At 43.3% G+C, this 14,038-nt stretch overlaps 1 protein-coding gene across 1 annotated transcript; it reads right to left on the reverse strand.

The window, feature by feature from the left end:
• Positions 1–11,015: 11,015 nt before the first annotated feature.
• Positions 11,016–11,496, reverse strand: LOC109746695 (uncharacterized). Its single transcript, XM_073498680.1, has one exon. It carries the CDS (start codon positions 11,453–11,455, stop codon positions 11,027–11,029), a length of 429 nt encoding a protein of 142 aa, XP_073354781.1. The 5' UTR covers positions 11,456–11,496; the 3' UTR covers positions 11,016–11,026.
• Between the last annotated feature and the right edge of the window lie 2,542 nt (positions 11,497–14,038).

The raw sequence follows: 14,038 nt of genomic DNA on the forward strand, positions 1-14,038 counted from the left end.
TATTGACCGGAGATGTGTCTCGGTCATGTCTACATAGTTCTCGAACCCGTAGGGTCCGCACGCTTAACGTTCGATAACGATTTGTATTATGAGTTATGTGTTTTGGTGAGCGAAGTTTGTTTGGTGTCCCGGATGAGATCATGCACATGACGAGGAGTCTCGAAATGGTCGAGAGGTAAAGATTGATATATTGGAAGGTAGTATTCGGAGACCGGAAGGGTTCCGGAGTGTATCGGGTACATGCCGGAGTACCTGAGGGGTTACAGGAACCCCCGGGGAAAGATATGGGCCATATGTGCCATAGGAGGGAGGCTAACCAGCCCACAAGGGGATGGTGCGCCCCCACAAGGGAGGAGGCCAAATTGGACTAGGGAAGGGGGCACCACCCCCCTTTTCTTATCCTACTCCCTCTCCTTTCCCCCTTTCCCCCTCCATGAGATGAAAAGAAGGGGGGCCGTATCCTACTAGGACTGGGAGTCCTAGTAGGACTCCCCCCTTATGGCGCGCCCCCTAGGGCCGGCCTCCTCCCTCTCCCTCCTTTATGTACGTGGGCAGGGCACCCCTTGGAGACACAACAATTCTTCCAAGCCTTGTGCGGCGTCTCTCTCAACAGTTTGCTCCTCCGGTCATATTCACGTAGTGCTTAGGCGAAGCCCTACGAGGATCACATCACCATCACCGTCACCATGTCGTCGTGCTGACAAAACTCTCACTCGACCCTCTGCTGGATCAAGAGTTCGAGGGACGTCATCGAGCTGAACGTGTGGTGAACTCGGAGGTGCCGTACGTTCGATACTAGATCGGTTGGATTGTGAAGACGTTCGACTACATCAACCGCGTTAACCTAACTCTTCCTCTTTCGGTCTACAAGGTTACGTGGACACACTCTCCCCCTCTCGTTGCTATGCATCTCCTAGATAGATCTTGCGTGAGCGTAGGAATTTTTTTTGAATTGCTACGTTCCCCAACAATATCTCCCACAATACCGAGGTCACTAATCCATTACTTTTTAGAAAACACTTTTTGCAATTTTTTCCTATTATATATATATTTAATTTTGCATACTGTTACTATACAATTTGTGTGTAATTTTTCCATTATTCGTTTTAATTTTAAATATTCTTCTACTTAAAGGGTTATACGAATGCAACTAATTCATTCCTTCTTTGAAAAATTCTTTTTTGCATAAATTCCACTCCTATATGCTTATTCTTTGATATTGATATTGTACAAATGTGTAGTTTTTTTGTAATTGTGTGCAATTTTTGCATTATTTTGTGAATTAACAAATTCATTTTCCACTGGAAAACTTCATTTACTATTGGTTTTGCTCATCAACGGCCTGTTGTTTTGCTTTGGCCCAAGATGTGCAGTGGGCTTCAGTTGGTTTTCTATGGAAAAAAGTCTTAAGTTGTGATATAACACTGAAATTGACTAGTACATATTTTGCTTCAGTTAATTGGTTAGAAATCGACTGACCCGAATCTTAAAATCAGACTACTACCCCATGGCCATTCCTTTACGAAACTTCTTTTTGTGAAAATGCCACTATTATATGCTTGTTCTTGCATCATATCAAAAAGCGCATTATTTGTGTAAATTGTGTGCAAGTTTTGAGAATATTTTTTATTTTTTTGTTTCTTCTTAAAGGATGTACCCATGAAACTAATTCATCTCCCTTAGAAAACTTCATTAATTTCAGTTTGTTCTATTTTATTATCTTTCTTCTTCAAGGGTAATACTAATTTCACTAATTCATTCCTTAGAATTTTTCTTGCAAAAATTTCACTATTATATGCTTGTTCTTGCATTTATTATCAAAAGACACAATTTATGTGTAAATTGTGTGCAAAATTTGTCATTATTTGTCTATTTCTATCATTTTCTTTCTTCTTCTAGGGTAATACTAATGCCACTAATTAATTTTTCCTTAATAAAGATTAAGTTTTTAGTTTTTTTGGTATATTAGTATAGAGGGAATGAGAAAGCTAGAGGAAGTAGAAGTTTGTATGTTCTATTATGTTAATCATAGTTGCGTAATATTATTTTCCTTTTCGAATTTGTGTTTATTTAATTTAGGGTTAATCTACTCACATGATTCATGTTTTTTGCGGGTGTAAAATAGATTTATTCCAAAGCAATAGAGTTACGGTCTGCTGATACAAGATCTATAACAAAAGGTTGCCCTCGCTATGACGAACAATTGGTACTGCAAGCTGTGCGAGCATAATTACACTACAAGAAATATGTCAACTTGTGACCATTACTATTGGTCGCTGAATGGTAATTGTTTTTCATTTGCAACCTTTTTGTGACAAAAAATAGTTGGTCAAAAGATGACCATCTTTAATGAAACTTAATGACCTTCTTTGTGATAAGGTCGTTGACGGCAACAAACAAAACAAAAGGTTGTTGATCCTACGACCAATTGTTTTGGTCGCTGGTTGTCTGCCCAGGCCATGTCGGATCTGACATGGCAATCTGACATGGCAAAATTGCGACCAATTGAATTGGGCGTTGATTAGAATCGGACCGGTCCAATTCGACGTTCTAGATGGGCCAAGCCCAACAATTCGAGCTTTCTTTCAAGTCAATTCCTGTGGGCTACATGGGCCAAGCCCAATATTTCAGCTTCTTTATTTTTGGGCCTTGGCCTTCTTACAATCAATTGATTTTCTATTTTTGAGCTGGCCCCACTAGTCATAATGCCATACATCAGCCCCAGATGTGAGAAATTTCAATATTGCAGAAATTTCAAAATTGCTCAGATTATATTCATAAGTGGGTCCCACTAGTCAAGTTTCCATTTCACATATTTTCAACATACATAATCACTATTTCAAATAGGATAGAACAAATATAATTCATCAAATAACACTCCAGTAGTCTTTGCAATCCGTTACAATATTACAATTTACATTCTACTACAGAACCAAAATACTCTTTGCTAAGTAGGGCTTCACTACTTCGTACTTGGCTTCACGGCTTCACACTCCAAAAAAATTAGGCCTCGAGCTCCTGTAAAAGAGTGAACATAAAGGCCACCAACATTACTGTATTGCTGCTGAGGCCAGAACCAAACGACTTCAATATTACAATAGAAAGAAGTCTCAGGTTTATCAAGCACAGCAAAACAGTAGTGTGACCTAAAGAACAAGAAGGAGAATAGAAAGAGGTCTCAAGTTTATCAAGCACAACAAAACAATAGTGTGACCATCGGTCATAGATCTGAATATAAAATAAAACATGTCTCATGTTTAGACTGAAAAGGAAGAACTAGTTATGCATGATGTCTCAGCTTTAAACAAAAGATCAAGGCCACAATTTTAACAAGAGATATATAGTCAGTCCAACTGAACAAAATCTGGACAGTAGCATTATAAGTATCTAAGTGGAGATGTAGTAGGCAGTAAAATGAATATATTGTGGAGACGATGAATGAAATTAGGCAAGGGGTCCCGGTCATCGATGGAGAGCGTCTAATGCTCCAAATAAAACAAACAGATATGTTTAGCCAACCAAGAAGGGAAGCACTAACCAAATAGTGGCAATTTTAGGCGGTGAGCTAGATGAGGTACAAACTAAGATGACATTCAATCATCCGTAGCAAAACAAGCTTACTAGCTAGCTAGTACACTAGAACGTGACCATCCAACATGCATACACGCACCATGCAGGAACATATATGAACATTTTTCTGTAAGCGGGACATCAAGACCTTGTTTTGGAAGGACTAAAGAGCTCTTGAACGAGTTCTGGTCATCAAGTATATAAATCAAGCAATGCTCCACTGCTAATTTATTCCAGTATTTTTGGACATGTGTGCTGCTGCTATTTTCTGGAAACATGGAGTACAAGTATTTTTGGGAACATGGAAGAACATGATTTATTATGCTGGAGACTAGACAAGAGTTGTTCTGAGCATTGTTACTCCGGTGGAGAGGATGACTAAAATCGTTCAATGGTTGAGAATACACCAACAACTTAAAACTCTCCTAACGAAAGATTCGAGTGCTGGAAACCTAGAAGCGAGACAGATTATAGAGTTACCTGAGTGGAGTAAGGGACTATTTCCGACATAGGAATTTCAAAGGAATCGGTCCATTTCCTGCAGGAACATAAATTAAAGTTAGTGTTCAAAACTTAGCGCTAGAAGACCAGTCCCAAACTTTTCAAACGTTGCATAATTACTTCAAGTGTTGAACATAAATTTAGAGTCGGTGACAATGATCATCAGAAAGCTCTGCAATAATTTTAGACTAACTAAAAACCAAATGTTGTCATCATTGAGAACTTGGGATCCTTACTGAAAACGAAATATAAGCAAGTTTGTGTTAAGAACTTGAGCTCCTTACTGAAAACATAATGTACAACAGTTTGGCCACAGGTTTGAGATCACATGAATATTTTGACACTATGCACAACTAGTTATTTTAGATGCAGTGGTAATCTAAATTTAAATGAATCGGAGTAACTAAATTTAGAAACCCAAACCTTATGGAATTTCTTAATTCATCAACAGTTTGGCCACAGTTTGACCCTTCCCCTTGCCTTCATTGCATTAATCTTGTTTCTGTATACTCACAGGCTAAATTAGGCACGAGAGAAGAGACACACACCTTATCTTCATTTAAAATCAGAGCTCTTCGCCAATAATAGCATGTGCACATCTTTGTGTTACTGCAAGCACACAGTAGAAATTAAGTTTAAATTCGGTTTAATGGCTATGGTTGTTAGGTGGGGTAACAAGAATGAGGAGTGAACAAGTAAAAATAAGCATGCACAATGTGTGCTTATACCAACCGTGCAGGATATGACACCAACACTAAATTCTTCAAGCAACCGTCACATATACAAAAAAGACATGTCATGTAAAAAACGCCAGCAAGTGTCAGGATCAGAAGCAGCAAATGGGGAACTAATTAAGCCTTTGAAAAGTGTACTGCCATACTTTAAAGCCAGCCGATGATGTTAGGAATAGCGGCAATCATCACTAACTGTAAAATGAATGAGCAAGTTTGTTAGAGGTAAAGAGAAGAGCATTAGTTTAGTTAGCTACTGAAGTTAATTTCCAATCAATGAAGGAACAATTTCAGTAACTACTCCTGTCAAACAATTTTAGCGCACGGAACAAGTTACAACCCCAACAAGCATCAGACTTTTCTGAAGACTTGTAGAACAAAGTGACTTCTCAAAACAACAAGTTGTAATGATTGAGGAAAAAAATTGTTGAACTACAATTAGAGAATTGTCTCCAAGATGTATTAAACATACACATGTGAGTGCTCAACAACTGATGTAGAGATGAGCTACACTTTTACTGGTCACTTCGGAAGATGGCATGACAAGAGATTGATTACACTATCAATATATTTCAATGGTTGAAACAGATAGTGAAAGAACATGTGGTGCCCCCATGTTTGGTTTTGGTAATTGATGACAATCTCTATGGACTAATGGTTGGCTTGAGTTATATTTCAAGGTTTTGTCCATAGGCTTTTCTTGGAGTACATTTGTTGGTTTCAAGGAGAGTTTGTGATGACCAAGGTGTTATTCAAGGAATTACCTAAATATTGGTCTTGTGAGAGGTTAATCAAGACTAAGTAAAAGAGTGAATCAAGTTGATCAACACACAAAGCGTAGAAGATGTACCGAGAGGGATCAAGCGATCCCATGGTATGGTAAGCATTGTCAATTACGCTTTGTGTACTAACCCATGATCTTCGTGAGAGTTCTTTGTGGGGTTAGGTTGCGGTGTGCAAGTTCAAGGAAGCATCACGAAGAGATCAAATGCTTGAAGCTTGTCGTCCATTGTGGTGACAATGGACTTGCGAAGATGTGCGGAAGAGTGGCTCACCCATAGTGGAGTATGGGGGAGCAATCAACTAGTCTTCATCGAGCCAACGCAATCAAGAAAGGTGGTCCAACTTGACGGAGTCAAGATCGTCTTCATCTAGCTTAAGTGGACCATGTGCAAGGCAAAGGTTTTCCCTTGATAGGTTTTCTATTTTACCGGTCTCATGGTGGTAGTTGGGAGACCGGGTTATAGGATCGATTGCCGTACTATCAAGGGGGGCTCTCGATGAGTAGCTTGATCATATCATTCATAGAGAGCTCAAACCATTGCATCCTTGCATCATCTTTCTTGGTTCTTGTTTGCTTCTCTTTGTGAGTTTTGGAGCTTTTGGTCATCTTGTTGACAAGCTCGAGTTCATCGAAAACGGAGTTCACTTGCATCTTCTATGATGTTTTCGATGTTGGAGGCTATGCCGGTTCTTCGCTGTTTTGATGCCACTCATTGTCTTGTATCCAACAAGCTTGAGTTTGCTCAATTCGGAGCTTATTTGCAGAAGTTATGGCAGTTCTGGTTTTATTGGATCCATCTGTTGTCTTTAGCTGCGTTTTGAAGGCATCCAAGTGCTAAAGCCTCTGTGGCGTGCGGTAGTACTGCTCAAGGGAGCGGTAGTACCGCAGGGGCCAGCGGTAGTACCGCTCCTGTGAGCGGTAGTACCGCTGCCTCTAGCCCAGAACGCTGGCGCACACGGAAGTAGGCGCGGAAGTAATTTTTTACTTCCGCGTCCTGCGCGGTAGTACCGCTCCTGGTGAGCGGTAGTGCCGCTGCCTCGCATCCTGTCACTGATTGCGTGCGGTAGTAGGCGCGGATGTAATTTTTTTTACATCCGCCCTTGCGTGGTAGTACCGCTCCCTGTGAGCGGTAGTACCGTGCCGCCTTTTTCTCGTAGCTAGCTCCAGCGGTTGTAGGCGCGGCAGTTATTTTTACTTCCGTGGTCGCGCAGTAGTTCCGCAAGGGCAGGCGGTAGTACCGCTCCTGCAGTAGTACCGCCCTGTTGCCCGTTTGAAGTGTTGTTTCATTGGACTTCTGCCGCCCTAGCGGTAGTACCGCTCGTAGGAGCGGTAGTACCGCTCGGTGCGGGCTGTGAGCATAACGGTTGGATTTTCCCCCTCCTATAAAAGGGGGTCTTCTTCCCCAATGAACCTTATCCTTTGAGCTTGTGTTCTTCCCCCATTGTTGACCTTCTTCGAGCTTGCTAACTCTCAATCCCTCCATGGATTCTTGCTAGTTTTTGAGGGAAAAGAGAGAGGAGATCTAGATCCACATTTCCACCAATCACTTTCTCCTCTATGTGAGGGGAACCCCTTGGATCTAGATCTTGGAGTTCTTGGTGTTCTCCTTCTTGTTGTTCCTCTCATTTTCCTCCCTAGCATTAGTTGCTTCGGTGGGATTTGAGAGAGAAGGACTTGGGCACTCCGTGTGCCCTTGCCATTGCATTTGGTGCATCGGTTTGAGTTCTCCACGGTGATACGTGGAAGTTACAAGTTGAGAAGCTTATTACTCTTGGGTGCTTGGTACCCTTGAGCTTGTTCCTCTTGGGTGCTTGGGCGCCCTAGACGGTTGGTGGTGTTCGGAGCTCAATCATTGTGGTGTAAAGCTCCGGGCAAGCGTCGGGGTCTCCAATTAGGTTGTGGAGATCGCCCCAAGCAATTTGACGGGTTCCGGTGACCGCCCCCCAAGGGTTGCCAAAGTGTACGGGTTCGGTGACCGCCCCCAAGGGTTGCCATTTGTATGGGTTCGGTGACCGCCCTCAAGGGTCCCTTAGTGGAATCACGGCATCTTGCATTGTGCGAGGGCGTGAGGAGATTACGGTGGCCCTAGTGGCTTCTTGGGGAGCATTGTGCCTCCACACCGCTCCAAACGGAGATTAGCATCCGCAAGGGTGTGAACTTCGGGATACATCGTCGTCTCCGCGTGCCTCGGTTATCTCTTATCCGAGCCCTTTACTTATGCACTTTACTTCGTGATAGCCATATTGTTTCTTGTCATATATCTTGCTATCACCTAAGTATTTTTTCTTGCTTAGCATAAGTTGTTGGTGCACATAGGTGAGCCTAGTTGTTGTTGGTTTTGTGCTTGACAAATTAACCGCTAGGTTTATTCCGCATTTGTTCAAGCCTCAACCGTAATTATTTTAAAGCGCCTATTCACCCCCCCTCTAGGCGACATCCACGATCTTTCATACATGTGCAAGACTTATAAATTGAGATGGAGGGAGTAATTTATATGGTAGCTTCATTATTTTGTGATTTTTTCACAGTCCTAAATGACCGTGCTTAGTTTGAAAATTTATATGCACATATTTGAATCCATTCTCCATATGCCCTTTTTTTCATAATTACTTGACTCTTGATATATTGGATAGTGACCAAATTTTTGCCATTGTTTTTAATATAGCTCATCATTCATGCCGAATGCTGGATGATGACCAATTTCTAAGAACTGGCTAATAACTGTATGCACTGGTAGGAATGAAGTCTCTTCTCGCATGGAATGCAACGCTGGTTGCTTTTCAATTAAAAAAGTTAGGACTGAGTTGTCTTCACAATTTTATGTTGCTCTCGGGCACAAACGGCCTATATCAGTGTCCCTAGCACCAAATGACACGTCTCCCTCCGTTGCTTTGCCAGCACTCGTGTTGCATGTGCTAACTTAAAAAAATGATAACTGAAAACACTGCTTTTTTGTGACACAAGTCCACAAGAAAATCAAGCATGCCATGCCACAACTCTGAACTCAAGGAGAAGCAGAGATAGGCTGCGACATACACTCCTCGCGCAGGTATGCCAGGCCCTTGGCCACCCCGAGCATGATCCGCCACCTACACGCCCAGTCCAGCAGCATTGGCCCATCGCCACCGTGGTGCAGCCGATCTCCATCTCGCCGATCGACGCATGCGACACTGAAGTTGCCCTCCATCTCGCCGATCTCCCAGTCCTTGCAGTCCTCGAACTCCTGGGGGGCGGGGATGAGGTCAACGCAGCCCGTCTCCGGTGTGTAGCAGAGGATGTGGCCGATGGTGGTGCGCCAGAAGGCGCGTCCTCGTGCGCCGACGCTGGACTAGGCGACGTTGTAGAAGCCCGTGGCGCAGCCGTGGAGGCAGACGACGCCGCGCGACGAGGCGCGGATCCATCTCGACGACGGCGCGGATCCGGAAGGCCCGCTGTGGCCATGGCGGATCTGGCCGCGGACTGACCTCGTCAGCTCGATCTGGCTCGTACAGTACAAAGCGGTGGCCGGGGAAGGATCGACAGCCATGGGGGTCAGAGGAGGACAGCAGGATTCCCGCCTGAGATTACCAGGATCAGGCGCCGGAGGTGGCGGCGGCAAGGGAGGGGTGCAGCGCTAGGGTTCGCGCAAGAGAGAGGAGGGCACGAGGGGTTGGGTGGGGTTCACGAGAGAGAGGGGGGTTTGCTGCCGTGGGTTAGATGGATGGATGGACTGATGTTTGCCATGTCATTGATCCAAGGTACAAGTGATTCCACCAATCAGAATTAAGCTTGTGTGTTAGTTTTCTTCCTTGTGTTTCTCTTATAAGGCAAATGGCCAATGTGATGTCAAAATTCATGGCAAAGTTTGTCCAAATGATCCCACATTTTGCATAAGTGTGCATCTTGGAATATCAAAAATGTTGCTAAAGGGAGTTTTCATTTTCTTTGCACGGAAATTTCATTTTCCATTTTTCGAGTGACCAAAATGAGTTTTTTTGTGAAGGACCTAACATATATTTGTGGCAAAATTGGACCAGATCAATTTTCTAAAATATTAGGCCATATTTAATGTACAATTGACAAAATGGTTGGGTGTCAAAAGCGTTGATCCACCTCTCGTGAAAAAGACGAATGTCTGCCAATTCAGTTGGAAGTGGGTCAGGTTTGAACTACAGCTGCCTCATAGTTTGCTCTTTATTTTTTCCAAAAACCATTTCTAGGTACATAAGTATCTATTTAAACACTAGCTAGGAACGGTCATGCTCGCCGTTTTGACCGTATTTTGAAATGGGCATGAAAAATTCAGAAAAAATAAAAAAGTTGGAAAACAATCAAATTGTGTCATTATATGTGACCAAGTTACAAGTAAAAGTAATAAACTTGTAATACCGCAATTAATTTAAAAAACTGTTCTAACAAATGAGCTATCATGTGTGAAGATTCATGGCTTTCAAGTCAAATGGTCAATCTTATGGCCACATTCATGGCATAGTTTGTTCAAATGATCTAATATTGTGCACAAGGGTGTATCTTGGAATGGAATCAATGTTGCCTAAGGAAGTTTTCATTTTCTTTGGACGAAAATCCATTTTCCATTTTTCGAGTGCCCAAAATGAGTTTTTTTGTGAAGGACCTACCATATATTTGTTGGAAAATTGGACCAAATCAATTTTCTAAAATATTAGGCTATATTTAATGTACAACTGACCAAATGGTTGGGTGTTAAAAGTACTGATCCACCTCTCGTGAAAAAGACAAATTTCCGCCGATTCAGCTAGAAGCAGGTCAAATTTGAACTGCAGCTGCCTTTATAGTTTGCTCTTTATTTTTCCCAAAAATCATTTTTAGGTACATAAGTATCTATTTACACATAAACACCAAAAGTTTTCCAAGCTTCAACAACTAGCTAGGAACGGTCATGCTCGCCATTTTGAAACGGGTATGAAAAAAAAGAAAAAAAATAGAAAACCTTTGCATTGTGTCATTATATGTGATAAAGTTATCAGGAAAAATAATAAACTTGTAATACGGTAATTACTTTTAAAAATTGTTCTCAGAAACAAGCTATCATGTGTGAAGATCAATGGCTTTTTCTGAGTAAATTGCACAGAAGTACCACAATTGGGGCATTGGAAGCAGATTGGTACCAAGTTTGGTAATTTTTACGTGTCAGTACCAAGTCTGGGGCTAGACGTTACAAAAAGGTCTAAATCGCGTATAAACGCGTATTGACAGTGTATCTGACCGGTGGGGCCCGCATGTCAGCTACCGATGTGGCATTCTTTTTGCAGAAAGCCCCTTGCTTCGTCGGTGCTACTGTTCATCGTCTCCACGCACGGCGGCGCCCGATCGAGATCGAGGGGAGGAGCCCCTCGAGCCCGAGCTCCGTCGCCTCCCGTAACCGCCGCTCCTTCCACTCGGCGGCGCGGCGCCTCATCTCCTCGCCCCTCTGCTGCCCGCGCTAGTGTGAATTGCCGTCCTTGCCCTTCTCCTCCCCGTCCCCACCCACCGCCACCGGCGGGGACTCCTCCGCCGGGTCGACCAGGGGCGGCGGGGACGCCAGGTGGAAGGCCACGAACTTGGCGGCGGCGGGGTTGAAGGACCCGAACTTGGGCGTCGTCTCCACCCCGGAGAAGCTCCGCGCGAGGAACGAGAACCCGTCGTCCTCCTCCTCCTCGCTCGCCGCCGCGGCGGCCGCAGCCGCCGCCGCCGCGCTGGGGACCTTCTCGAGCGCGGCCACGCGCGCGCGCCGCCGCTTCGCCTCCGGCCGCTCCTCCCCCTCCTCGGCGTCCGTCGGCGCGGCGCACTTCTCGAGGGGCGGCGGGCGGGGAGGAGAGGGCTCCTCCGCCTGCGCCTGCGCCTCGGCCGCGGGCGCGGCCACCGCCGCCATTCCTCCGGCGAGGGATCTGATCAGCTCCGGGCCGCGGGAGCTTCCGGGAATTTTTCTCTCCCCCCCACCTCCCCCCGCTCCGATTTGTGCGCGCTAGTGCGCTTGGCTGGGCACGCGTGGTGGGCATTGCTCGGGTGGAGACGATGTACAGTAGCGCCGGCGAAGCAAGGGTCTTTCTGCAAAAAGAATGCCACATCGGTAGCTGACATGCGGGCCCCACCGGTCAGATACACTGTCAATACGCGTTTATACGCGATTTAGACCTTTTTGTAACGTCTAGCCCCAGACTTGGTACTGACACGTAAAAATTACCAAACTTGGTACCAATCTGCTTCCAATGCCCCAATTATGGTACTTCTGTACAATTTACTCGCTTTTTCAAGCCAAACGATCAATGTTATGGTAGCATTCATGGCATAATATGAAATGATCTCATATTTTGCGCAAGGGTGCATCTTGGAATGACAAAAATGTTGCTTAGGGAAGTTTTCATTTTCTTTGGATTAAAAAATCATTATCCATTTTCGGGTGCCCAAAATGAGTTTTTTTGTGAAGTACCTACCAAATCTTTGTTGCAAAATTGAACCAATTCAATTTTCTAAAATATTAGGCCATATTTAATGCATAACTGACCAAATGGTTGGGTGTCAGAAGTTTTGATCCACCTCTCGTGAAAAAGACAAAATTCCGCCGATTTAGTAGGAAGCGGGTCAAGTTTGAACTGCAGCTGCCTTATAGTTTACTCTTTATTTTTTTCCAAAAATCATTATAGGTACATAAGTATCTATTTAATCAGAGAAACATCAAAAGTTTTCCAAGATTTAACCACTAGCTAGGAACGGTCATGCCCGCCGTTTTGACCGCATTTTGAAACGGTCATGATTTTTTTTGGAAAACCTTCGCATTGTGTCAGTATATGTGACCAAGTTACCAAGAAAAATAATAAACTTGTAATACAACAATTCTTTAAAAAAGTGTCCTCAGAAATGAGCTATCATGTGTGAAGATTCATGGCTTTCACGCCAAATGATCAATCTTATGGCCACATTGATGGCATAGTTTGTTCAAATGATCTAATGTTGTGCACAAAGGTGCATCTTGGGATGGCAAACAATGTTGCCTAAGGAAGTATTCATTTTCTTTGGACGGAAATTTCATTTTCCATTTTTTGAGTGACCAAAATGAGTTTTTTCTGTGAAGGACCTACCATATATTTGTTGCAAAATTGTAACAAATTAATTTTCTAAAATACTAGGACATATTTAATGCACAATTGACCAAACGGTTGGGTGTCAAAAGCTTTGATCCAACTCTCGTGAAAAAGACAAATTTCCGTCGATTCAGCAGGAAGCTCAAACATTTCTAGGTACATAAGTATCTATCTAATCAAAAATACATGGTTTGGTGGCGATACGTTGTGGTTTGGACGGTGGCCGAGGGCCCCGACTCTAGAGCACGTAAAACTCGCATGCCCGCTGCATGGTCACTGTGTGATCGTGGCGTTGCCACGCGTTCTGGGCGGCCTAGGCATGTCTAGTGGGTTGAGCACTCCCCCGGTAGTTGTTAGGAAGAAGGAGGCAATAGAATAATCTCATGATTAGACTGAACTAAGCTCAAACATTTATTAGTAGCCAAGTGTTTGATTAGTGGTGGGGAAAGTGCACATGGCCAATGGGCCTGAGTTTTGGCCGAGCATGGTCATCTACTAAGGACACTGTCTTGGAAAATTTGCAGCTCAAATGGAGGAGCCTAGGTGTCACTTGCTTTGCAAAGTACCACACTGGACAGAAATATGAATGTTGATGGTGAACTCAAATGAATGAATGGATTGATCTAAAATTTGGAGGACATTGATAATTTGGGCATATGAAGGCACTGCAAAAATTTCGTACCATTTGGATAAATAAAAATGGTATTCCTTCACAGTGCTCTACACTGAACAAAAAAATGGGAAAATGTTGAGGGAAATTGGCTGGATTAAATGAGATAAAATTTGGTGGAGGGGGGTTCTATGGGTAGGGTCATGTCCTGATAATTTCCAGCTATTATAAATTAGCATAAAATATAGTTGCTTCACAAACTGAAAATATTACCAGAAAAAAAGATTGGATGGTGAGCTCACATGGATTGTTAGATGGGGCTCAAATTTTGTGGAGAGCTATGATTTTGGAATATAGAAGATGTGGCAAACATTCATATCATTAATATATGCCTAGCTAGTACTTCCTTCACAACGCTTCTAGCTGAACTGAAACTTTGGAAATTTGCCAAGGAAGATTTACTAGGAAAATGAAGCTGAATTTTGTCATGAGGCAATGATTTGGATAGTAAAGAATGCCCAATTTTTTTGGAATTTTGGGAATGACAGAAATATAGGTTGCTTCACAACTTAGGGCAAAAATTGACACATAGACATGACACATAGGTAAAACTGATGAGGTGGCGCCTATTCATAGCAATGCACCACAATTTACACGGCTATGACCATCTATATTGGACCAGCTAGAAATAAGGCAGCGGACCAGTGTTGTTTGCTTTACGTCTATTTCGTGTAAGGAAATTACGACCTTTCTGACCAAAATG

The sequence above is a fragment of the Aegilops tauschii genome, chromosome 5 (assembly GCF_002575655.3).
Source record: "Aegilops tauschii subsp. strangulata cultivar AL8/78 chromosome 5, Aet v6.0, whole genome shotgun sequence".
Classification (NCBI taxonomy): domain Eukaryota; kingdom Viridiplantae; phylum Streptophyta; class Magnoliopsida; order Poales; family Poaceae; genus Aegilops; species Aegilops tauschii.